Source organism: Eubalaena glacialis, chromosome 6 (genome assembly GCF_028564815.1).
Source record: "Eubalaena glacialis isolate mEubGla1 chromosome 6, mEubGla1.1.hap2.+ XY, whole genome shotgun sequence".
Classification (NCBI taxonomy): domain Eukaryota; kingdom Metazoa; phylum Chordata; class Mammalia; order Artiodactyla; family Balaenidae; genus Eubalaena; species Eubalaena glacialis.
This window is the reverse complement of record NC_083721.1, coordinates 146,272,682-146,300,029: the sequence shown is the minus strand read 5'-3', so window position 1 is coordinate 146,300,029 and position 27,348 is coordinate 146,272,682. Positions and strand designations below refer to the sequence as shown.

Genomic DNA, 27,348 nt, shown 5'->3' with positions numbered 1-27,348 from the left:
ATGAACTAATCATTCCACTCAATAATCTAGAAAAAAAGTAACAAACTCAAGGAAAATTTTAAAAAACTCAAGGAAAATAGACAAAAGAAATTAATGCAAAAAATATTTAAGGAACTCAATAATGAACAAAAGCATATACTTACCCAGTATAATAAACGGTTGGTTTTTGAAAAGACCATTAAATTAAACAAACTCTTGACTAACTCTTGATTAGTCAAGGTGGAAAGAAAAAAGTGAGAAAAGACATAAAACTACAGATTTATTTTATAGCTTAAATAAGTACTCTGTAGAACTTTATACCAATAAATTTGAAAAACTAGATGAAACAGGTAACTTCCTGACTTCCCTCAGAAAATATAAATTATCAAACCTGATTTAATAAGTAGTAAAGTTTCTAACAATCCTAGAAGTGAAAAGGGTGTCAAAAATCTACTCCTAAAAAAGGACCCAGGTCCAGATAGTTTTATAGGAAAATTCTAGGTAACTCTCAAGGGTCATCCAACATAAATATTATGTGAACCACAGACAAAATTTTAAATTTTCCAGTAGCCAGATTTCAAAAAGTAAAAGTAGGTGAGATTAATTTAAATAATAAATTTATTTCATAACATCTAAAATGTTACCATTTTAACATGGAATTGGTATAAAAATATTATAAATAAGATATTTTACATAGTTTTTTATGCTAAGTCTTCAAAACCCAAGGGATATCTGACATGATATATCTCAACTCAAACAAGCCATGTTTCAGGTACTCAATTGTCATCTGTGGCTAGTGGCTACCATATTGGACAGCAGGAAACCAGGTCATTGGTAATGCAAACTGTGCCAAAGCATTAGAAAAAGATTAAAAAACAGATATCATTCTATGAATTCAGTATAACCCTAACAGTAAATCAAAATACAGAGAGCAAAAAAACAGAAAAAGTCACCAGCTCAACCTCACAAAAACAAAAATGAAATACTTGTAAATCAAATTCAACAATACAGGGGGACTTCCCTGGTGGTCCAGTGGGTAAGACTCCACACTCCCAATGCAGGGGGTCCGGGTTCGATCCCTGGTTGGGGAACTAGATCCTACATGCCACAACTAAGAAGCCCTCATGCTGCAACTAAGAAGTCCGCGTGCTGCAACAAAGATCCTGCATGCCACAACTAAGACCTGGCGCAGCCAAAATAAATAAATAAATAAATATTTTTTAAAAATTTGACACTATACAATCCAACATCATGCATCTTGCCTAGTACATAATAACTAAAGTTTATTACAGGAATGCAAAGATAGATCATTTGAAACAAATCAATTGATACATTAACAAATTAAAGGAAGAGAAAATAATTATGATTGATGCCCAAAAAAGCTTTTCAAAGCATTCAACATTAATTTCTGATTTTTAAAAAAATAGCAAATTTGGTATAGAAGAAAATTATATTAACTTGAAAGCAAACATTATACTAAATAGACATAAAATCATTCCTACTGGGACTTCCCTGGTGGTCCAGTGGTTAAGACTCTGCACTTCCAATGCAGGGGGCACAGGTTCGATCCCTGGTCAGTGAATTAAGATCCCACATGCCGCGCAGCACAGCCAAAAAAAAAAAATCATTCCTATTAAAGTCACCAAAACAAGAAAGTCCTGAATATGCCCAGAGTTCAACACTGTACTAGTAGTACACAAAAAATATGAAAATTGGTAGGCAATTCTTAAAGATTATCAAAACTAATAAAGAAATTAATAAACTGGCTGGATATAAGAGCAACATAAAACTCAGAAGATTTTCCATCACCAATAGCCACTCAGAAAATGTAATAGGAAAAAAAAGATCCTAATAGCAAGAGCCATCAAATACTTAGGGACAAAACTTCAAGATGAGTAAGACCTATATTCAAAAAACTACAACTGTCTACTAAAGATGAATAAATGAAGAAATATGCATTGTTCTTGATAGGAAGAGTTAACAGTGTAAAGATATCAATTCTCCTTAATCTATAAATTTTGTAAATCAGGATCAGTTGAGAGAGTATACACTTACAACCCATAATCAAAGTATTAAGATCCAGAGCATATATAGATCATCTACAAAACAATTTGAAAAGGCAGTCTGATAGAAACAAAATGGCAAATCCAAGTGATTCCAAGAAAAATGAATGCTAATAACAAACAAACCTGTACAAAGTGGTCAAAGTAACAATTAATGGAGAAATAAAAAATTAAAAGCCCTGTGATGAAATTTTTAAAAAGCAAAAACAAGAAAAATAAATAAATAAAAAGATAAAAACCCTGTGATATATTTCCTCACACTAATTAGTCTGCCAAAAAATAAAAACAAAAGGTTGACATCTTGGGGGGGAAACATGCACGTCGTACACATGTGTGGAAGGAAACACTGGTGCAGCCTTTTGGAAGTCAAATTGGAATGTTCCTGCCCTTTGGCCCGACAGCACAATGAGGAAGGGCACCTACAGAAATATTCACATGTGTTCAATGATGTTCGTATGTTGTTTATTAAAGCAAAATATATATATGTCATCTTATATATATCATGTATATGTCATCTAAAATTTGATCAAGAGAAGAATTTATTAAATTATGTAGCTTGTTACTACCGACTATTGTATGACCTTTATCAAAAATAAGGCTAGGGACTTCCCTGGAGGTCCAGTGGTTAAGACTCTGCGCTTCCAATGCAGGGGCCGCATTCGGAAGCGGCAGGTTCGAACCCTGGTCAGGGAACTAAGATCCCACATGCCTCACAGTGTGGCCAAATTTAAAAAAAAAACAAATAAGGCTAACTCAAGACATGGAAGAAACCTAAGTGTCCATCGACAGATGAATGGATAAAGATGTGAGATACATATATATATTTATATATATATATAAAGTAATATTCCATTGTGTATGTACATATATTACATACACAATGGAATATTACTCAGGCATAAGAAAGAATGAAATAATGCCATTTGCAGCAACATGGATGGACCTAGAGATTATCATACTAAGTGAAGTAACTCAGACAAAGACAAATATCATATGATATCACTTATATGTGCAATCTAAATAATGATACAAATGAACTTATTTACAAAACAGAAATAGACTCACAGATATAGAAAACAAACAAAGTTACCAGAGGGGATACGGGGAGCGGGGGATAAATTGGGAGTTTGGGATTAACATATACACACTACTATATATAAAACAGATAAACAACAAGGACCTACTGTATAGCACAGGGAACTATATTCAGTATCTTGTAATAACCTATAAGGGAAAAGAATCTGAAAAAGAATATAGGGACTTCCCTAGGGGCGCAGTGGTTAAGAATCCTCCTGCCAATGCAGGGGACACAGGTTTGATCCCTGGTCCAGGAAGATCCCACATGCTGTGCAGCAACTAAGCCCGTGAGCCACAACTACTGAGCCCATGAGCCACCACTACTGGAGCCCGCTCCTAGATCCCGTGGTCTGAAATGAGAAGCCACCGCAATGAGAAGCCCGCACACCACAACGAAGACCCAACACAGCCAAAAATAAAGAAGTTTATTAAAAAAGGATATATGTATGTATGTACAATATAAACTGAATCACTTTGCTGTATACCTGAAACTAACACAACATTGTAAATTAACTATACTTCAATTTTTTTAAATATGGTTTAAAAAAAAATGAAGAAGAAGGCTAAATATTTGTGTTGATGTGGAACCTCTCTAGGTCCCGGTAAATGGCAGAAAAGGCAAACCACAGAACAATATATACCATAATCTGATGTATGTTTTTTAAAAATAAATGAATAAGCAATTTAAATATATACGAATGTGGGGAATTCCATGGTGGTCCAGTGGTTAGGACTCTGCACTTCCACTGCCAAGGGCCTAGGTTCGATCCCTGGTGGGGAAACTAAGATCCCGCAAGGCAGGCGACGCAGCCAAAAAAATGTGTGTATATGTATATATACATATATATATATATATGTGTATATATGAATGTGGGTGGGTATACAGAGGACCTAGACAGATACATACTTATGGGGGACGGGGCAAAAGTTGGGGAGGGGAAGGGACATTCCCACTGTACTCTATATTCTTCTCTGTGGTATTCATATTCATGAGTTGCTTGCTAATTTTAACATTGATTCCTCTGAAGGGAAAACATAATTCCAGAGAGATTCCAACACCAATAACAGAGGCTCAGTATGCATCAGTTGTGTGAGGGAGGGTGGAAACCGCCTCCTTATCACAGACCACATTTAAGACTTCAAGGATCCAAAACTCTTCTCCCTGTGGGGCTGCTTATAAACTAGCCCCTCCCCTCACTGAGGTTCAAGCCAAAAAGTAACAAGCTTGCAACTCTTGGAGAAGACAATACAGATTTTTAGAGATAGTAATCTTAACTTCATGATTGCAAAAGACTCAGAGCAATCAGCCCAGAAAGAAAAGTTTGTGCCTCTTCTTGTCTTAACAGGACAGAATAATGCCACGTTCATGGACGGGCTGCTAAATGGGTGGGTCACAAATGTCATGGCAGGGAGATTCCTCCCAATAGCCTACTCAGTAAAAAATGTTACATCCCAAATATTAACCACATTTATTTAAGCCACTTGTGATAGAAGTGCTTAATAAACTGTACAACAATGAACCCTGAAGCTTAAAAATGTAACTGAATAAAGGACTTTTCTTTCAAAACTGGCTAACTCGGCTTCCTCCACTGAGTCTTGGGGACCCAGTAGCTTTTACAAAGTAGGTTTTTATTTCTTAAACTAAGAGGAGGGTAAAGGGAGGGCGAGGAGAGAGGAGAGAGGGCGAAAGTACAGGGCAAAACACTGAGAAGCATAAAAGCTTTGTCAGCGTGTTGGCCAGCACATGGCAGTCAGCCACAAGCTGCTACGCAGCCCTCAGAGAAAGTCCAAGTTGAGATGCATTGTAACTATAAGATATGCACTGAATTTCAAAGACTTAGTGTCCAAGGGGGAAAAAAGAATGTTAAAGTATCTCGTTAAGAATTCTGTTATATTGATTACATGTTATAATGATATTTGGGAATATTAGATAAAACATTAAAATTAATGAAATGGAATTGTTTTCTCTCTTTTTTTTAATGTGGTGTGGTGGGTCGAATAGTGTCCCCCCAAAGTTTAGGACCACCTGGAACCTCACAAAGGGAACTTATTTGGAAATAGGATTACTTAAGGATCTTTTTTTTTTTTTTTTTTTTAATTTATTTTTGGCTGTGCTGGGTTTCTGTTGCTGTGCCCGGGCTTTCTCTAGTTGTGGTGAGCGGGGGTTACTCTTTGCTGCAGTGCGCAGGCTTCTCATTGCGGTGGCTTCTCTTGTTGCGGAGCACGGGCTCTAGGCACGCGGGCTTTCGTAGTTGTAGCATGCAGGCTCAGTAGTTCTGATGCATGGGCTTAGTTGCTCCGCGGCATGTGGGATGTTCCCGGACCAGGGTTTAAACCCATGTCCCCTGCATTGACAGGTGAATTCTTAACCACTGCACCACCAGGGAAGTCCTACTTAAGGATCTTGAGATGAAATTATCCTGGTTTAGACTGGGCCCTAAAACCAATAACTGGTATTTTTATAAGAGAAAAGAGAGGGAGATTTGGAAACCGAGTTAATGACACTCAGGGAAGATGCCATGTGAAGACAGAGGCGGAGACTGGAGAGACACAACTATAAAACCAAGGAAGGGGAATTCCTTGGCGGTCCAGTGGTTAGGACTCTGCGCTTTCACTACCGTGGGTGTGGGTTCAATCCCTGGTCGGGGAACTAAGATCCCAAAAGTCGCGGGGAAAAAAAAAACAAAAACAAGAAAGGCCAAGCGTTTCCAGGAACCACCAGATGCTAGAAAAGGCAAGGAAGGATTCTTTCCAGACCCTTCAAAGGGAGCATGGCCCTGCTGACACCTTGATTTCAGACCTCTGGCCTCCAGAACTGAATTAAAGGAACTTTCTGACAATTTGTTTGTGATCATTTGTTATGGCAGCCCGAGGAAGTTAATACAAGTGGCATAAAATAGATAACTAATAAGGACCTACTTCATAGCACAGGGAACTCTACTCAATACTCTGTAATGACCTATATGGGAAAAGAATCTAAAAAAGAGTGGATACATCTATATGTATAACTGATTCACTTTGCTGTACAGCAGAAACTAACAACATTGTAAATCAACTATACTCCAACGAAAATTAAAAAAAAAAAAATACAAGTGGCTATTAGGAAATGTCAAGTTACAGATGTGGGCTCACATTCTACTTCTGGTGACACTGCTGCACTAGAGTTTAAAGGGAATTCACCCCCTCAAACCCAAGTCTTCACTATGGACCCTAACAGCTTAGGCATAGAATAGTCCCCATATTTCTTAAGTGGTTCTAATTGATGAAAGTTATACCCCATTGAGGTATCTGGAAGTCTCTCGATTTTGCTCACTTGTTTCTAAATTTTTCATGTTGGTAGGATATGAAAAATATTCCTAACATGTGTACAAGCACCAGGGGACACTCAGAACCTAAGTGCACAACATTTTTAATATGTATGGGACTTATTGCCCAATTTACTGAAGGGGACATATTATGTCCTTGGAAAACATTCAACCATTATCCTCAACTGCCAGCGAAGCATTTTCTGCCAAGTGTCCCAAGCTGCTGCCACCCTGCCCTCTGCCTTGGCCTTCCTATCTCCCTTCCAGATGCTCAGGCCCAGCCACTGTGCTTTGAGATAACACGTCTCCCTTCAAAACACCTTTCCCATGTCTCTCCTTAATAAGACAAGACAGCTGCTGTTTCAGGGAACTCCCAAGGGGGTTGGCCTTGCAGCTTCAACAAAGTATCAGCTGCAGGACAACCTTTTAGGGTGTGCACTGCCAAGCCAATTACCACCGCAGCTAGCAACCCAGGCACAGGCGGGGAAGCTGCCAGGGGGAGTGCATCTCCCCTCCCCCCCCCACCCGGGGGCAAGTCTCTGCAGATGTGGCAGCACCGAGAAAGGAAAGGCCACCTCATTGCTAGGAATGAACAGGCCTAGGATAAACATGGTTTTTGCCCCAACAGGATCCAGGGGGAGAGGTCAAGAGAACGCACCAGATTTTGTCAGAGTACACAGAAGCCAGGACGGATGATGAGAAGGAAGCAAAACTGGATAAACAAGTGATCACGACCCAGACGACAGGCAGACAAGGGAGCACGGCACTCCCAGTTCACGCCGCGTCGATGAGAGACAAGAGCGTGAAGATATTTGGGCGGCATCCAGAGGAACTGGAGAGAGATGGCCAAGCTGCTAGCGGGGCTCTGTTATGCTTAAAATGCTGGAAAGTCATATTTGCTGGAAAAGTTAAATCAGTGACAGGGATGTCCCACAGCAAAATCACACAGATGGGAAATGTAGGGAGTAAAACTGAATCCAACATTTATTAAGCACCAGAAAAAAAAGGCACTTGTATACTTGTTCGTATCTCACCTTGTGTGAGAAAGCGATTTTTTTTTTTTTTTTTTTTTGGCCGTACCACATGGCACGAGTGGGATCTTAGTTCCCCAGCCAGGGATCGAACCCACGCCCCCTGCAGTGGAAGCTCGGAGTCTTAACCACTGGACTGTCAGGGAAGTCTCGAGAAAGGGATTTATTATTCCCATTATTCAGAAGAGAAAGCTGAGGCTCTAAGATGTTAAGACACTTGCCCGAGCTTATTCAGTCTACCCTGCAGAAAGACTAAGTGTGTTCAGGCAGATAACTGGTCCTGTGGTTGTGTGTGTGTCAGGGGGAGGGAGGGAGGGTGTCCTCACTCCGTTTTACTACCTCTCTGTTCCAGGCTGGACAAAGGCAGAATGTTCAAAGGTCAAGACCCAAAACCATAATGAGATACAACTTCACACCTACGAGGATGGCTATAATCAAAAGAGCAGGTAAGGGGACTTCCCTGGTGGCGCAGTGGTTAAGACTCTGTGCTCCCAATGCAGGGGACCCAGGTTTGATCCCTGGTCAGGGAACTAGATCCCACATGCATGCCACAACTAAGAGTTCGCATGCCGCAACTAAGGAGCCCGCCTACTGCAACTAAGGAGTCCTCGAGCCACAACTAAGGAGACTGCCTGCTGCAACTAAGACCCAGCACAACAAAATTAAAAAAAAAAAAAGAGCAGGTAATAAATTTTGTCAAGGATATGAGGAAACGGGAACCCTCACACATTGTTGGAGGGGATTGTAACACGGTGCAGTTGCTTTGGAAACCGTTTGGCAGTTTTTTAAAAAGTTAAACCAATAGAAAACCCCAAAATAAACCCTCACATATATGGTCAAATGATTCTTGACAAGGGTGCCAAGACCATTCAATGGGGAAAGGACAGTCTTTTTGAAAAACGATGCTGGAAAAACTGGACATTCACATGCAAAAGAATGAAACTGTTGGACCCTTACCTTACACCATATACAAAAACTAACTTCAAATGGATCAAAGACCTAAACATAAAACCTAAAACTGTAAAACTCTTAGGAGAAAATACAGGGGGGGAAAGCTGCATGACATTCGATTTGGCAATGACTTCTTGGATGTGACACCAAAAGCAAAGGCAACAACAACAAAAATAGGATTTAACTAGGCATTCTCTGGGGGTCCAGTGGTTAGAACTTGGCACTTCCACTGCAGGCGGCCCGGGTTCGATCCCTGGTTGGGGAAATAAGATCCCACAAACTGCACAATGCAGCAAAAAAAAAAAAAAAAGGACTTAATCAAAATTTTAACCTTCTGTGCATCAAAAGAACATAATCAACAGACTGAAAAGTAGTCAAATCATAGAGACAGAGAGAATAATGGAGGTTGGCAGGAGCTGAGTGGACAGAGCCATGGGAGTTACTGTTCAGTGGGTACAGAGTTTCAGTTTTGCAGGATGAAATGAATTCTAAGCAGAGACGGTGGTGATGGCTGCACAACATAGTGAATTTCTCTGTGCCGCTGAACTGTACACTTAAAAATGGTTAAGATGATAAATTTTATGTGATATGTATTCTGCCACAACTTTAAAAAATAATAATCTTTTTAAAGTTAAGCATAAATTTATCACATGACCCAGCAAACCCACCCATGGGTATCTACCCAACAGAAATGAAAACATCCACAGTAACGTGATTCATACTAGCCAAAAAGTGGAAAGAAACCAAAAGTCCATCAACTGGCGGACTGGTTCATACACAAAATGTGGCATATCCATACATTGGAATGTTACTTGGCAGTAAAGAAGAATGAAGTGTTGATACAAGCTACTGCATGGATGAACTTCAAAAGCATTATGCTAAGTGTAAGAAGCCAGTCACAAAAGACCATGTATTGTGCAATTCCATTTATATAAATGTCCAGAAAAGGCAAATGTATAAAGATAGAAAGTCAATTAGTAGTCTGGGGCTGGGGGGTGCAAACAGGGTTGACTGCAAAGGGACACAAGGATCTTTTTTGGGGTAATAGAAACCTGGATTTTGGTGATGACTGTACAACTCAATTTCCTAAAAATCACTGAATTGCATGCTTAAAACCAGAGGAATTTATGGCATGCAAATGATACCTCAATAAAACTGTCTTTTAAAAGGGCAAGAACTTGCTATTAAATTATCACTTCAAATATGAGTCTTCTACGAAGTTTCCCCAAAGCGCGTCCCAAAATTGAGGATTATTTTCTCAAATACAAATTAAAGAAGCTTAATTCGCTCCATTAAAAATCATCATCATAATAAAAGACCAGCACATGGGGGTCTCCATCTCTGTCCTTTCAGATAGAAAAAAGCAAAAGAAGTCAGAGCATCTAGGTGGCCACACCTCTGCTGGCAGAATCTGTCCCAGCAAAAGAGAAATAGCAAATGACAGAAATAAGTCATTAAGTAGGCTGCCCTGTTTTTAAAATTAGTGGAGAGCGTGAAACAATTAAAACTCGCTAATAATAAAGCCATGTTGCTGGCGTTCCTTTCGGACTCCCTCACCCAACACCTTTGACCTGCTGCCATGCAGCTTTCTGGCCTGTTTACAAATTCATTCGAGCCTCATCGGAATCGAAAATGGGTTTCCGTACAGTGACTCTAGTTCCCCTCCTCGAATTCTAGTAGAAAATGTAAGATGCAGCCTCAGGAGGGTGGCGGAGGGGAGACCAACAATTTCTGGAAATAAGTCCAAGGGAATGAGGAGTGAGCCTGGGGCTGGGGAAGACTGGGGTGAGAGTGTCTAAATTTTCATTGGCCACCATTGCCAGCAGTCTGAATTTTGCTCTTAACTGTGTGCATGCATTCCTTCGGGAAGAAAATTCTTTTAATCCTATTTTAAAACAGCAGCAACACCCAGAGTCTGCTGTATGAGCCGTGATTCCAATAAATGTTCTCTTTAGAAGTGAACTGCTGTGGAAGTAGTCTGAATAATGCTCGTGGGATTTGCAGCAGTGCTTCTCAAACTTTACGCTGCTCCTGAATTACCTAGGCAATCTTGCTAAAACGCAGATTCAGAATCAGTAGGGCCAGGGCGGGGCCCAAGATGCTGCATTTCGAAAAAGTTCCCAGGTGAGGACCACACTTAGAGTAGCAAAGATGCGAAGGAAAAAGATGGTCTCGGGCATGTGGGTGTTAACACCTCTCTCTTCTCCCTGGATTAACGTGAGCTTTCCATATACAGTTTAAATTTAACGGGCTAAGGAATCCTTTCTGGGACATGAACACTTTTTCTCTTTTCACTGTGTGATAACCCTTCCAGTTGACACAGCTGCCCACGGACAGCCAGCAGACACCATAAAGTTACGACTGGAAACTGGGATTCTTAAAATTTGGTGACTTTTAGTACAAGTGAAAAGAATAAAGTGGGAGTGGGGGAGGGAGTCTTCCCTCAGGAGATCAAATGTGCCTGGAATTGAGAGTGAAAACAGAATCGGAAGGGGAGACTAGATAACCGGCGAGGTAATTCAGAGCAGAAGCGTCTCTGAAGACCTTAATTAAGGGTGCCATTTTGGTCTGGAAAGCCACAAGGAACCAGAAAAACAAATATTGAAGAGAGGGGTCAAGGGTACAGAGGAGAAGAGAGTGGTCAAGCCTGAGGAAATGACCCAGGACAAGACAAGCAGGTACGGACACCCTATTCAAACAACATCCTTGCAGGCCCTCCACGAGGCACCAACGTCCAATCAACAGAAAACCTTCAGGAGGAGACCTCTGGGTCTGGAAGAAATCCCTGTGTCTGTGCTGGACTTCAATAAGGAACTGCACTCTTTATGCTAAATAATCAGATTTGACTGAACCCAAGGCCCAGGACCCTCAGGCATGGTCTCAGAAGGTGCTAGAATGACTCCAGTGCTACCAAACGGCCTAGGGGTAGGCCAGACCCTTCCTTATGTCTGAGTCACCTCTCCAGGGCCAAACCGAAACATGCATCACCCTTGGAAGGGCCTCAAGAGGTCCTGAGTGACACCAGGGCCAAGAAACTGGTGCCCCGGAACCCTGAAGCCCAGACAATTCCTGGAGTCTTTTCATACACGCACCCTCCATCTCAGACTTCACCGGTGAACCTGCCAAAGCAGTCAGCTCAGCCTCCAACGCAGTGGGAAGGTTCCTCAAATTGCTTGGCTGGCACTGAGCAGCCCGGGCAACCAGCTGACTGACAGAATGTCTCACTCTTCAGCCTGCTGTCTTGGCACCAAATCAATCAGGACGAGCAAAATAAACAGCGCGATATACACTGCATCCTGGGCCGGCTCACGCTCTTAGAGTATCAGCCAGTATCTGGGCTGATGTCTCGCAAGTCCCCTTAACCAGCGCAACCTGCAGAGCAGAGCGTCCAGCCCACGTTCCCAACTGCCCACACCTGGCACCTCGGCCCAGGTTTTACTTGAAGGCTTGCCCTCAACTCCAACACCCCCTTTTCAACGATGCTATTCCCTACACAGGCATTAGGCTTTTCTCCCAGCTCCTGAAGGCGATACATCTGCATTCAAGGCCCTCACCCAAGGCCACCTGATTCTCCTTTCAAAGTCTTTGCCAGATTTATACCTTCTCCTTTCTCACTGCCAAGGCCCTAGGTCAGGCCCTTACTAGCCAGTTAGAAGGACCAGCCTCTTCCCCACCTTCAATCTCTTCCCAATCCCACCCTCCATATAACACCTACTGCACACATGGCTCTACTCTAAAATGCCATTGAATAATGTCAAACACTTCTGTCTGATACTTCCCAAGGCAATTTTCGCCTACATCATCCTATTTTCCCCACCCGATAGCCCCATAGGAAGGGCCAGTGATTCAGTCCTTAGAGAAGGGTGTGGCTTTGCATTCACCCAGCTGGCAGAGGAGCAAAGACCAAAACCTAGATCTCCTTGCTCGAAATATCTCATGTCTCCTCTGTCTTAAAGTGCAAAGACTCACTATTAGTAAGTGGATTCAGTTTGACTTTTTCTACTTGAAATTCAAGACCTTCTATCAACTGTTTTCTTCTTTACCCAGTGGATCCTATTTCCCACGATTTCCATTTACTCGTTTTTCCTTTTTCTCCAGTTGGGCTAGTCGCTTTATTAAGATCAATAATTATTACTTTGCACTGCTTTTTTGTTTTGTTTTTTTTAAAGTATGGTTGACTTACAATACTGTGTTAGTTTCAGGTGTACAGAAAAGTAATTCAGTTATACATATATATGTATATATTTATAGTCTTTTTTTCTATTATCTTCCACTATAGGTTATCACAAGATATTGAATATAGTTCCCTGTGCTATACAATAGGTCCTTGTTGTTCATCTATTTTATATATAGTATTGTGTATATGTTAAAACCATACTCACAGCTTATCCCTCCCCCTGCCTTGGTAACCATAAGTTTGTTTTCTATGTCTGTGAGTTTGTTTTGTAAATAAGTTCACGTGTACTATTTTTTAGATTCCACATATAAGTGATATCATATGATATTTGTCTTTGTCTGACTTACTTCACTTAGTATGACAATTTCTAGGTCCATCCATGTTGCTGCAAATGGCATTATTTCATTCTTTTTTATGGCTGAGTAATATTCCATTGTATAATGTACCACATCTTCTTTATCCATTCTTCTGTTGATGGACACTTAGGTTTACTTAGCATTGCTTTTAACTATAATAGTAGCTACCATTTGCTGAGCATTTAGAATGTTCCAGATATTGGGCTTCCCTGGTGGCGCAGTGGTTAAGAATCCGCCTGCCAATGCAGGGGACATGGGTTCCAGCCCTGATCCGGGAAGATCCCACATGCCACAGAGCAACTTAGCCCGTGCACCACAACTACTGAGCCTGCGCTCTAGAGCCCGCGAGCCACAACTACTGAGGCCACGTGCTACAACTACTGAAGCCCGTGCGCCTAGAGCCCATGCTCCGCAACAAGAGAAGCCACCACGATGAGAAGCCCACGCACCACATTGAAGAGTAGCCCCCACTCACTGCAACTAGACAAAGCCCGGGCACAGCAACGAAGACCCAATGCAGCCAAAAATAAATAAAATAAATTTATTTAAAAAAAGAATGTTCCAGATATTATACACAACTGCTAAATGGACTACCTCACTTTATCATCAAAACATTTGACTAAGAGATATATGTTAACACATCCGTGAAAGAATTCTTGACTCTCACCCACCCCAATATGCTTCTCCCACGGTCTCACCCTTTTTTTTTTTTTAAACATCTTTATTGGAGTATAATTGCTTTACAATGTTGTGTTAGTTGCTGCTGTATAGCAAAGTGAATCAGCTATACGTATACATATATCCCCATATTCCCTCCCTCTTGCGTCTCCCTCCCACCCTCCCTATCCCACACCTCTAGGTGGTCACAAATCTTGATAAATGGAACTACCATCCTTTCAGCTGCTCAGGCCAGCAACCCAGACATTACATTCACTTCTGTCTTTTCTTCGCATGCCTCCCACCCACCCTGCCAATAAATCAAATCCTGTTGCTTCTAAACTCATAACATAGCCCCAAACTGTCTCCTTCTCACCCCTCCACTGCTACCACCCTCATCCAAGCCACCATCCACTTATACCTAGACTGCAATAACTTCAACTGGCCCTCTTTTTCCACTCTTTCTCTTAAACACTTTATTCTTCTCAGAGCAGCCAAAGGAGATGCTTGAAAATGCAGGTTTTCTCTGAATCTACGGGAAACAGCCCAGATGTCCATCAACAGGTAGACAGAAAAACTGTGGTACATCCGTACAGTTGAGTATTTCTCAGCAATAAAAAGAAATTAACCACTGATGCATGCAACAACATGGATGAATCCCCAAAATCCTAAGCTGAGTGAAAAGAGAATAGTGTGTACTATGTGGTATCATTTATAAGAAATGCTAGAATATCAAAACTAACCTGCGGTGACACAAAGTAGATCAGTGGTTGCTTCTGGGAGGAGAGGGATACGAAGGTCAAGCAGCAGTAGGGAACTTTCTAGGGTGACGAAACTGTTTGGGTCTTGATATGCATTTGTTGAAAGTGCTCAGAGGTGGAGATCAGATCATTTCACTGTGTGAAAATTATACTCTGGCAATCTGGCCCCATCTACTTCTTCTTCACCTCATCTATGCTCATCCCACGCCCACCCCCATCCAGCCACGCTGGTCGCCTGGCTGCCCTTGACCCTGCCAAGGCCTCTCAGGACCCAGGGTCTTTGCACCTCCCTCTCCCCTCGCACCCCACGCAGAGCTGGCTTCCTGTCATCATTCTGGCCCAGGACGTGTCCCCTCTTCAGAGAGAGCTTTCCAGGCACACATCTGAAGGAGCTCCCCAGGGGTTCTCATCTATGTCTCTGTTTTCATTCTGTGTGTGTGGCACTTACCACTTTCTGTTATTTTCTTGTTTACTGTCTGCTTCTGCTACCAGAAAGCAAGCTCTCCAAGAGCGAGGACCCATCGGTCACTGTATCCCCAGCATCTAAATCAACGCCTGACACATTCAAGAACAAGTTGTTGGATGAATGGGAAAAGTTGACAGTAACGCTCTCTCCACTTTACAGCTCTGAAATTGAGGCTTGTGAAGGGTACGGAATCTCCCCACAGTCTCAGAGCAAGATAGCAGCACATCAGGATTCCAACTGGGCCAACCTGTTGCCCAGGTCCGCGTTCTAGACCACTCTGATGCCTTGCTCCCTTCCGCTTTGCTTTCTACCGTTCACTCCACCTGGGCTGGGTCCCTCACCTCCGCTCCCACCTGCCCCAGCTCGTGACGCTTTCTCTTTGCACGGACTTCATGCCTGATTATTCGCTTCCCTTTTTCTTTCCGTTCATGTCTGTCTCCCCAGCAAGATGAGGACTCCTTGTGGCTTGCACGTCCTTTTGTCACTCACCGCACACCTAGGACAGAGCCGGGCACAGGCAGCTGGCCACTACATGTTCCCCTGGAGGTGGGTGAGTCAGGTGCTCCTGTGGGTATGTGCAATGTGCAAGTCCTGGCTCCCATGACCCACTTCGCTGTTTCAAAGTACGCTGACCTTGGCTTCCCTGGCATTCTGCCAGCCAGTTTCAACACCAGCTTGTTAGAGCGAATGCAAACAGTAGAGGGAGCTGCCGCTGCCATCAATCACTAGAGTATCAGTCAGGTATCATCCTTGTACTTCTGGAATCTCCTGTGTACCACAGAAGCCTCGTAGACGGCTGCACAGGCCCAGGGCACGCAGGGGCTGGTTAGGATGGTGTAGAGTTCATGGAAATATCTCCACACACCTGAGGTCACTGAAGACATTACAGAAAGCCTCCTCCTAAGGTTAGGTGGTGTGTCAGGCCAAGGGGATCACTAGCGACATGGTTCCACACTTTTTTCCAAAATCAATGCATCTGTCTCCTGATTAAAAAAAATAAGCCCAGGGCTTCCCTGGTGGCACAGTGGTTAAGAATCCGCCTGCCAATGCAGGGGACACGGGTTCGAGCCCTGGTCCAGGAAGATCCCACATGCCACAGAGCAACTAAGCTCATGCACCACAACTACTGAGCCTGTGCTCTAGAGCCTGCAAGCCACAACTACTGAGCCAGCGTGCCACAACTACTGAAGCCTGCGCACCTAGAGCCTGTGCTCCACAACAAGAGAAGCCACCGCAATGAGAAGCCCGTGCACTGCAACAAAGAGTAGCCCCTGCTCGCTGCAACTAGAGAAAGCCCGTGCGCAGCAACGAAGACCCAATGCAGGCAAAAATTAATTAATTAATTAAAATAATAATAATAAGCCTGTGTCTGGGCCTCTGGGTACAAACAGAAGAACAAATTAAAGAAAGCCTGCTGTAGCCTTTAGTTTAAGTGGACAGCAAAGGAACCAAAAATATAAATAGTAGTTAGAAAACATACCTTTATAGGCGATTTTTTTTTTTTTTTAGTTCACTAGCATAATTTAGACTTTTAGAATATACGGTAGGGCCTTTCCCCACCACCTCCCCATAGGTTTTAACCCACTGGTCTTACAATATTCACAATCCCCTTGTGCAAATTTCATTTTAATTTGCAGGCGAGGAAATGCGGGTCAGAGAAGTTCACATCATTCACTCAGAGGAGGATTAAAAGTGGGTTTGATTCCTTCTTGCCCTGTCTTGAGCAGAAGTCCAGGCCATCAGACAAGTACCGCGTGTCATCAGGTCCCCGTGAGCTGAGTGTCAGGAGATGCTGTTCCAGCCCCAGCTCAGGGCTGCCCTGCTGCTGACCGCACGGCTGTGGGCAAGTTACCAAACCTCCCTGGGCCCCCGTTTCCTTGTCTTTAAAACAAAACTTCCTCTCCTCCAACCTCACAAAGCCTGTGAATATGACCCACTTAGTCAACAAACATGGATTGAACACCCACTGTGTACATGGTCCGTGGACCTGGGATACGGAATGAACCAAAGTCCTTGCTTCAGGGAACTTCCATTGTCGTAAGGGAAACAGACAAGAAACTATATGTGATTTCCAAGTATTGGCAAATACAGTAAAGGAAAGCAAACCAAGGTAAAATTATAGAGTGATGGGGTACTGCTATTTTGGCGGGGTGGGGGAGTGGTCAGGAGGCGTCTCTGAAAAGCTGGCATTTGAGAACAGACCAGAATGAGTTTTAATAACAAGCCACACCAATACCTGGGGAAGAAAAGTGTGCGATGCAGGGGGTACCAGCATGCCAATTAGAAGCCCGAGATGAAAGCAATTCATCGTTATAAAGGATTTGATTCTATTTCGATGATAACTAGGTAATGAGTTGTCATAAGGGGTTTGGGCAGGAGCTACCTGAGTGGCAATCTTCCAGAGCAGCCCACGGAAATAAATGTTACATGAATAACTACATGGTATAGGTATAACACCTCCGTGTACATGCACACAAGTAAAAAAGATGAAACTCCCGTTGTGTTAACTATATCAATTACAGAAAAGATTACTTTATGGTCCATATGATCCCATTAAATAGTAAGCTTATCTTAAATATTTAATACAAGTTTTCAAGGATGGGCTGCTATGGAAAAACTGTAGGCTGTATAGTAATCTGTGTCCCTCACTGCCACTCCTGGGGAGAAGGTGGCCCTTAGTGGCCTCAGCACACAGTTCTGGAGATGGTGTGGGGATAAACCGGAAGGAACATTCTCTGTCCTGCATCTCCATCCCCTAGGTCAATAACAGAGGTGTCAGCACCCACTGGAGCTTTCTGGACCTGTCTCCAGCCAGCCGTCTAGGAACCCCGCCACTGCACCCAACACGTATGACTCTGCGTGGTTTACAGTGTATAACTCCAGTCAACTTCCAGAACCAAGGAAGGGTAACAGCAGGACTTAGCATGATATTTACCAGTAAGGGCTCACCAACGCAGACTCCAGGGGAGAAGGAAGGACGCAGGCTGGGCATTCCGCAGCTGTGACATCACAGCCCCCAACATTCTGCCTCTCCTTTCCAATCCTTCTCTATGTCTGCTCGGCCAGTATGCCTCCTGGATTTCCCGTCCACCTTCCTGCCCTCGTGGGTTCTTCCCAGTACACCCGGAGATCAAATTCCCATCTTTTCTTTCAAAAGCCTAATTAAAATTCATCTTAGGAAGCTGTCCACATCCAATGACTTCCATTCTGGAAATGGTTAGCAATTTTTAACTTGTTTTTTAGCTCAAACACATGTGTCTTGACAAACTACGGCTATAGGAAACAACGCACATGCAGCGCACAGACGCCACGTGGAGTAACAGAAGCCAGAGGCAAAGGAGCCCAAACTGTGCGATGCCACTGATGTGAAGTTTCAGAGAGGCAAAGCTGATCTCTGGCAATAAACATCAGAATAAGGGTTACCAGAGGTGGGGAGGGGGTACAAGGGGGCCTCTGAGGTGCTGGAAACACTCTACAGGTGCTTTATCTGGACAGCAGTTGCATAGACGCATGCATATGTAAAAATTCATCCCCCAAATCCTCACACATAGTGATGATTTGAGCACTTTACTGTCTGCATAATAAAAGTTTTTTAAAAAATGACTCCTCTGGGGCTTCCCTGGTGGCGCAGTGGTTGAGAATCTGCCTGCTAATGCAGGGGACACGGGTTCGAGCCCTGGTCTGGGAGGATCCCACATGCCGCGGAGCAACTGGGCCCGTGAGCCACAACTACTGAGCCTCCGCGTCTGGAGCCTGTGCTCCGCAACAAGAGAGGCCACGATAGTGAGAGGCCCGCGCACCGCGATGAAGAGTGGCCCCCGCTCGCCACAACTGGAGAAAGCCCTTGCACAGAAACGAAGACCCAACACAGCCAAAAATAAATATAAATAAATTAATTTTAAAAAAAAAATGACTCCTCTGGATTGTGCTGAAATACTGCTGTGTGTGCAGTCTTATACAGAGCTATTTGGGGACTTCTAAATACCCAGGACGGGCAATTCCTTACCTCTCTGGCACATCTGGCACCTTCGACAGCCCGAGTAGATATCTGTTTCATCTTCTTTCAGCAGGGAACTCTCTCGGGCCAGCCCAGTGACCATTCTTGATTGTCAGCTTTAAAACCATCAAGGGCATGCATCTGTCTGCCCTGGGCCAGTCATAAAGAACACATTTTGTTTGCTTTATGGCCTGCACGGTTTCAATGAACTAGAAAAGCCTTTGAACATACCTCTCAATAGGAGTACAATAAACATCAAATGAGAGCAGGAGAATGCCTGCCACAAGTGAAGTCCCCTCTGCAAACCATTTGGAAGGACAGCATCCTCTCCACCCCATGAGAATGCCTGGGAAGAGGATGCAGAGGGCACGTTGGAAAGAGAGCCTCCGTGGGTAGCTTCCCCCTGAGCCACCCCTGCAGCTGGATGAAGCTGCTGAACCTCTTTGGGTCCCGGTTCCCTGCTAGTAAAATGAACTTCCCTGCCTTTCTCTTACCCCAGGTGCGGTGGCAAAACACTAACGACAAAACGCTGATACCAATGGAAAGTTTTTAAAAATTAAAGAGACATCTGTGGAATGCCTGTGTTCTAAGAACTGTCACATAAGATGATTTCATCTTCACGGTAAATTGATGAAGTGGCACCTCGCCTCCCACTTCACCAATGAGGAAACTGAAAGATAGGCAGTTAAGAGACTGCCCAGGGGCACCCGCCAACCGGTGGGGTGGGAGGAGTGATCCTCCAGGTTTTCTCCAGGTCGCCAGGTGGTCGGCACGCCAGCAGTTCTACCACAGGTGCTGTGGCAGATTCGAACACTCGAATCGAATCAGATTAGGAGTAGGAAACCATCCAGAGCCAGAAGCCATCGACAACTGTTCCCAAATAGCTATCTTCCTCTCATTGAGAAACAAACGAACTCCATCAGAAGCCACTGAGCCTTGGAAATCCAAGTTTTATTGACACTGTGCTGAGTATCCAGGTCTTTCATCTGAGAAGCGGATGTTCTGATTGTTCCAAGGTACCTGGCGTGAAACTGTGTATTTTACCCTTTTACCCTCAACGTTCCCTATGACGGGTCAGACCTGTGGATTTACAGAATTAAATGGACACAGAACTAAATCCTGCCTATGTGGACAGGTAACTAGGTTTAGATCTACTGAATGGTAAAAACAAAGAAACAAAACCCCACGAGCACTGCATCACAAAATGCTATATGCAAGCACAAGCTTCCTAAAACAAAACAGTCCTCAGCAGATTTTGTACTGTTTTGCCCTATAAACTACTTTTTTCAGTTACAGAAAACTGCAAACTGCAATCCAAAGGCTTTTTGCAGGCTTGCATTTCCATCTTCCCTGAAAGTTTAGGAGGAAACATAATTCGATTTGGTCATCTTTCTCCCTTTTTGCATGGTGCCTGCCAAATGAAACATTTTGCCTGTGTGCTTGGCTCCATGATACCACCTTTTGGAGAAGTTACCACATGTGAAATAATCGTCTGCATTAGATTTATGTGGCTAGAGACTGAGTTTTTAAAAAACATTTAATCTACACCCCCTCCTGTGTTGTGCTTTGCTGTAACAATACCGATGATCTAAGAGTCTCCAGAAAGATACTTTCAATTGGGTTTCTGTTTGCAAACCAACAATCAACTGATACAAAATATCACCTTAAAAAGTTGCCCACGGTGGGGGTATCTGGGGGGCGGGAACCACCAGACCTTTGCGGAGGTAGGGGGGCGGGGGGAATGGTAGAGTTATAAAACTGGCCTGTGGTAATGCACGCACAATTGTACACATTTACTCAAGAGCATCTGACTGCACACTTACAGTTGCTGAGTTTTATGATCTATAAATTATACCACAATAAAGCTGTTTAAAAATATGCCCAGGGCTTCCCTGGTGGCGCAGTGGTTGAGAATCTGCCTGCCAATGCAGGGGACACGGGTTCGAGCCCTGGTCTGGGAAGATCCCACATGCCGCGGAGCAACTAGGCCCGTGAGCCACAACTACTGAGCCTGCGCATCTGGAGCCTGTGCTCCGGAACAAGAGAGGCCGCGATAGTGAGAGGCCCGCGCACCGCGATTAAGAGTGGCCCCCGCTTGTCACAACTAGAGAAAGCCCTCGCACAGAAACGAAGACCCAACACAGCCATAAATAAATAAATAAAACAAATACTTAAAAAAAAAAAAAAAAAAATGCCCAGGGTTCACAAAGCGAGATTTTTCAGGTTTTGAGTGTTATTCAAATTAACGTGAAAAGCATTCGTTTCTCCTCCGTTGCAAATGTATTTATGGTATTTGGGGGCAATACGATTTTCTTCCAAGGCAGAGTTTCTCAACTTCGGCACTACTGTCATGGGGGCCAGATCATTCTTTGTGTCAGGGGGGCTGTCCTGGGCTGTCCTGTGCATCCGGGGATGTTTAGCAGCATCCCTGGCCTCTGTTCACTAGCCGCCAGTAGCGCTCTCTCACCCCAATTACCATGACCAAAAATGTCTCCAGACCTTGCCAAACATCCCCTGGGGGGCAAAACAGCTCCTGGGTAAGAGCCACTGCTCTAAACACTGAACATTGCAAAAGAAACTTGCTCTCGGGAGGAGTGACTGACAAATACAAATACAGGCGTTCAGGACTCCCCCTAACTCGAAGGCTGGGTCTAGTGCCCCATTCGCAGCCCCCTGGCCAACGTAGGAAGCTTTTTCTCTTATGGTGGTGCCTCTGCCTGTGCTCGCTGCATATTCTACAGCCAGTGTCACTTCTAGATTATAAACCATTATTTTTTAAATGAAGACTAGTTTTCTAGTCCTGTGCCTATGTCAGTCTCTAAGTAAGGCACTCAGCCCAGAATCAAAGCAAAGTTCTCCATAACTGCTTTGCAGCCCTTGACTGGGACACTGAGTACAGCAGCAGGCAATTTCTTTTCTTTTCTTTTCTTTTAATTTTTATTGGAGTGTAGTGAATTTACAGTGTTGTGCTAGTTTCCTGCTGTACAGCAAAGTGAATCAGTTATACATAGACACATATCCACTCTTTTTTAGATTCTTCTCCCATATAGGTCATTACAGAGTATTGAGTAGAGTTCCCTGTGCTATACAGTAGGTCCTTATTAGTTATCTATTTTATATATAGTAGAGTGTGTACAGGTCAATCCCAATCTCCCAATTTATACCTCCCCCCCTTTCCCCCCCTGGTAACTATAAGTTTGTTTTCTACATCTGTAACTCTATTTCTGTTTCAGCACCAGGCAATTTCATTTTGCCAGCATGAACCCAACACGTTTAGGTTCCAGGAACTCTGGGGAACCTTCCACCTTTGAACTTCAAGGTTGAAGTCATGGTCTCCATCTTAGAGATGAAGCAATCCAGGCTCAGAGGAAAACTAAGTGACTTGTGTCCAAGACCATAAAATGGCAGAGCTGGGATAGGAGACTAAGCCCCATGTTCTTTCTTGGCTCCCAAGTTTACAGGGTATCCCCTACTCTGAGCTGCTGAGAAAACGTAGGGTGCACTAGACACCTGCCGGATGCCTCATACACAGGAGCTCATTTGAAATCCTGTTAGGCTGTGAGGTGAGGGTTATTATTCCTACTTTACAGACAAGGCAATGGAGGCTGAGGTAAAGTCCTTGTCCAAGGTCATACAGCTGGACCTGAAATGTGAACTCAGGTGGCTCTCGGCCACCACTCCCTCCGGCCTCCCCTCATGTAAAAATGGCCTATATCACTAGGAAGAGTCAGTCATTGGTTTTTGGTTTTTTACTACCTAAATTACATTTTCATTCAAATAGATGTGGATTTGGGCTACTCATAATTTACTCGGGGCTCCTTTTATAACACTAAAAACCCAGTCCTATGCACATCCGTGAGAAAAAATCCTATGTGAAAAAATCCTCTCTGCCCAGTTGTCAAGAAGTGGTCAGACTAAAATTTCACTACTGCTCTTCTAACAGTTAATCGTTTCCTCCGTTTTCTCTTCTCTCATTCATTCATCCAGTCAATAACCACATCACTTAGGATCTATTCAGAGTGACAAACACATATCAAATAATCACACAATTAAAAATCATGATGACAGCACCAGTTAGGAAAAGTAAGTACAGAGGGGGTTCCGAAAATTTAGAATGGGAAGGCTGGCCAGGGTTGTAAAGGACATGCAAGGAATCTGAGATTTGCAGGAAGAACTGGGAGTTCGTTTGAAAGTGAGGCAAGGGACTTTCCTGGTGGTCCAGTGGTTAAGACTCCTTGCTTCCACTGCAGGGGGCGCAGGTTCAATTCCTGGTTGGGGAACTAAGATCCCACATGCCGCGCAGTGCGGCCAAAAAGAAAAAAAAAGAAAAAAGAAAGTGAGGAGAGAGGAGCTTTTGGTCCTAGTAAACAGTGTGTGCAAAGGCCCTGAGGTAGAAAGGAACCATGCACACAAGGCCCTGAAAGGGGGCCAGAGATAGCAGTGGCCAGGCCACACAGGGTCTTGTGGACCCCTCGTAAAGAGAAATTAAGGGTCCTAAGTAGGGGCAGAGCATGGTCAGATTTACATTTTTAATGATCAGTCTGGCTGTGTCACATGAGCGACCTGTGCCAGGACACAATTCAAAGAGCTCTACTCTGGATCCTGCAAAACAAGTTTGTTTGTTTCTTTTTTTTTTTTTTTTTCCCCCTTCTCTCCGGGGTGTGGTGCACCTCCCTGGCTGTGAGCTACCTCCCTTCTTTCTCTGTTTCATTTGTGAAGTTTAAAGGCCAGATCTTTTATCAGGTCTGGGACCTGTTTTCTTTCAGTAGCCCCCCCCGCCCCCCGTAAAGTACTTCATCTCTTCCCAGAGCCCTCCCCACTCCCTAACCTCTCTATTCTCTCCAACTTGCTAAGTGGCCAGTCAGTGACAAAAGGTAGGAGAATCTGTCCTTTGGGGCATTCTTACATAAAGGGTAGAGACAAGCTGAGAAAGAAATACAGATTCTGCTCTCTTGCACTTCCTCACACTCAATCAAGCACAGTTGGAAGAAAAAAAAAAAAAAAAGCAAATCTGAGATAATGTTAAGATTCCTGGATTCCCTCGTGGCCGCGCACACCCGCCTCCACCAATCTAGTGGCCGCCGCCAATGGACTTTAGCTCCCGCTGGCCCAACTCCAAGCTTTCACAACTACTTTCAGTTTCTCCACTACAAGAAGCTTCAGCTGACCGCACCCTGCCCCGCTAAGAGTCCTTAGCAGCCACTGACACTTCTTCCAGGAAGCCCTTCCTACTCCACCCACCCTTCGTGCCTCCTGCGCGTGAATGCCCTGCTCCGAGTTCCAACAGCACTCTAAGAAAGCAGGTTCTTCGAACTTCATTGTAATTGGTTCATCCAACACATGCATGCAAGTGCATGCACACACACGGTCAGTAGCTCCAGAAGGACAGATTCTGGGTGTCACTGGCCCAGCATCTAGCACAATGTCTGGCATCCGGTTGGGAACCCCTCTAAATACTTACTAAATGAATGAGCAAATAGAAGTGGACACATTCAGAGTCTCCCAGGGGCAGGAAGAGAGACCTTAAATGAGAGAGGTTTTCCCTTCCTATAGGTTTGGTTGTGAATGTGAACATGAAACACTGAAGTTACAAATTTTAGAAAAGACACTACATTTCACTCAGGGAAATTTGAAAGGATCAAAAATATCAAAGCAGGGCACACATGCTCATGGTTTTAGACAGCACCAAAAACTGCAGGAAAGTTTTCAGACGGTAAGGTGGGAGCAGGGAAAGAAGATGCTCATGATGCGAACCCAATAAAAAGCCAGAACAGAAACACAGAGCTGACACGGCTCCCACCTGAGCCCACTCTGGCTGCAAAACACCACGTCAACAGAGTAACTGACCCCATTCTTATCTCTGTACAGTTCTCCCTTCCGCCCACTACTCTCCCGGTCTTGTTCTCATTCATCAAATGCCCTTCATAACCAACTCCTACCCCTTCACCTTTCTTAAAAGCACACTCCCCACTGGATCATTTTTGCATTCCGTCTTCAGAAATGCCAACCATGTGGCATTAGTGTTTCACAGTTTCACTTTCTTGGCTGAATTCAAATGGGATAATCTTATATTGTCCAGGTCTGAACTAGGGTCTTGCTAGTCGGTGGACTAACATCACATCACCTGAGAGTCTGTTAGAAATGCAGTCTCTCAGCCCTATCCCAGACCTCCTGATGCAGAATCAGCATTTACCCAGCTCCCCAGAAGAGTCCTGTGCACACGAAAGTTTGAGAAGCACTGGGCTAGATCCTACGTTCACTCAACAAATATGTATTGAACCAGTGCCGGGTCTACAGTGGGTGTTCAACATGCACAAGAGGATGTGAATGATGTGGAGAAAGGAAGTACAGATATTCCACTGAGGTTGAGAAGCTCCTGTAAATACTAAAATCAGCATCACCGGGGTGCGAGGTTCTAGCAGGATTAATAACCTTATGCCCAAATTCAGACATGGCCAACTGCATCTGGGTTGTGGGAATCTGGAATCTGGGAACTTGACCCTGTCTGCAGCAGGCGGGAGGAACACAGGAGAGGTGTGTGAGTGTGTGTGTGTCTCTTCCCCGCTTCAGCCACAGGCCGCAGGAGCTGACAAGGCCAAGTCCCCGCCCCCCTCAGCTGTCACCCTGTCAAAACAAAGCCGCTGCTGACAGCGCAGGGCCAGCCTGCCCCGCGGCCTCGGGCAGTGCTCCCACCCCGGGAGCACGGCGCCCACATCTGGATCCGCAGCTAAGGGGCGATGGGGTGCCCGGAGCTGGGGTGGAGAGGGGATGGCCAGAAACGCGCGTCCTCAAACTGAGCAGTAGCGCCCGCCGCGCTGGGCCGTCACCTTGCCAAATCCTGTTTACACCCCGAGAGGCTGGGGCAGCGTTTCAACTAAACAAGTAAAAATACAGTAATGACTGGGCTGTCACCGCGCGCCGCAGCGCCTCCGCCCCCGGCCGAGGGCGCCCGGAGCTCCAGGACCCTAGCTTGGGGCTGCGCCGCCCACCCCGCGCATTCCGCCCCTTCGAGCTCCCAAAGCGCCGGGAGTCCGGAATCCTTTTCCAGCCTCACTCCTTCCACCCAGCTCCGCCCGGTGGGGTTCGGGGAGAGGAGGGCGGAGAGGGGGCGCTCAGGTCCCCCAAAAGATGTTGCCTTGGCCCCGCTCCACTCTCTGGGAGGCGCCTCCGGCGAGCTCCTACAGAGCAACAAAGCCCCAGGGCAGCCCAGGAGCTCGGAGGCGGAGGCAACTCCTTCCAAGGGGGAGGAAGGAAAGGCTCTCGGTCGCGGCGATCCCTCCTTCCCAACCGACAGCACTCTGGTCCGAGAAGCAGCTAACTGGGCGCGGGCGACAGCAGCACTTCCGCGGTGCCGCGGCCCCGGGCGGGAGGCGGGGGCGGGAGGGGGAGGGGGTCCCGCGGGCCCGGCCGCGGCCCCTCGGGCCGGCCGGGCGCCGAGCGCGTACCTTGCAGGCGGAGTACACGCCGAGTTTCTCCAGTTTCTTGGCCCGCGGAGCGGAGCGCAGCTGCGCCTTCTTCACTGCGATCCGGGCCGAGCCGCCGCCTCCCGGCCCCTCGGCCGTGCCCGCCGCCGCCACCGCCGTCGCCGGTCCGCAGGCGCCCGAGCCCCCGGCGGCGGCGGCGGCGCCAGGGGAGCCCTGCGGCGGCGCGGGCGGGGGCGCGGGGGGCGCGGGGGGCGGTGGGGGCAGCGCCCCGAGCCCGGCCCCCGCCCCGCCGCCGCCCGGCCCGGCCCCGCCAGCCTCGGACATGCCGCTCCGGAGCACGGCAGGAGACGCCGAGTGTCAGGCGCCGCCGCCGCCACCGCCGCCGCCGCCGCCAGGGTCTCCCTCTCGGGCTCTGGTCGCCAGGAGCGCGAGACCCTCCCCCCGCGCCCTCCCGCCCCTGCGCCCACCCCCCTCCCCGCCCCCGCCCTCCCCCGCGCGCCACCCGCCCGGCTCGCTCCGGCCGGGGCCCGCGCGCTGACGGTGGCGGCGGCGGCGGCGGCGGCGGCAGCTGCTCCCCCAGGAGGGAGGGGACTAGCGGCTCCGCGGCCGCCGCCGCCACTGCACACGCCCTCCCCCGGCTCTCCTCCCCGGGGCCCCGCTCGGCGCCCGGGCCGCCGACATGGTCCTGGGGTGCGGGCGGCGGGTGCCGGCCTCTCGGTAGGGTTGGGAGCCAGCCCTCCGCCCCCCGCCCCCCGGCTCCTTCCCGCTGCCTGCCGGGCGTGGGCCCCCCACCCCGCGCCTGGCACCCTGCGCTCGCCCGCCAGGGGGCGAGGCCAAGCCCGGGGGAAGGGGGAGGGGGGCAGGGGCCGGAGCCCAGGCACCTGCTGGCCGCCTCCGTCTCGGCAGCCCACCCCGCGCCCCCCAAGCTGACCCGGCGGAGGGAGGGGGCGCGGCAGGAGCGCGGGGGAGACTCCCATCATTTGTTCCTCCGCTCCATTCCACCCTCTCTCGGAACAGAGGCAACTTCCCCCACCCTAGCGGGAGCCAGAGAAAAAAAATATATTTTTGAAAAGTACCCGTCCATGCTAATCCTTGTCTTTGTTG

At 46.1% G+C, this 27,348-nt stretch overlaps 1 protein-coding gene across 1 annotated transcript in view; it reads right to left on the bottom strand.

Moving 5' to 3' along the window:
* The window catches only part of KAT2B (lysine acetyltransferase 2B), a 101,550-nt gene extending 74,982 nt beyond the window's left edge, over positions 1-26,568 (bottom strand). Inside the window, exon 1 of the mRNA XM_061193708.1 lies at positions 26,266-26,568. Coding sequence (XP_061049691.1) covers positions 26,266-26,568 — 303 coding nt within the window. The remainder of the gene's footprint in view (positions 1-26,265) is intronic.
* Between the last annotated feature and the right edge of the window lie 780 nt (positions 26,569-27,348).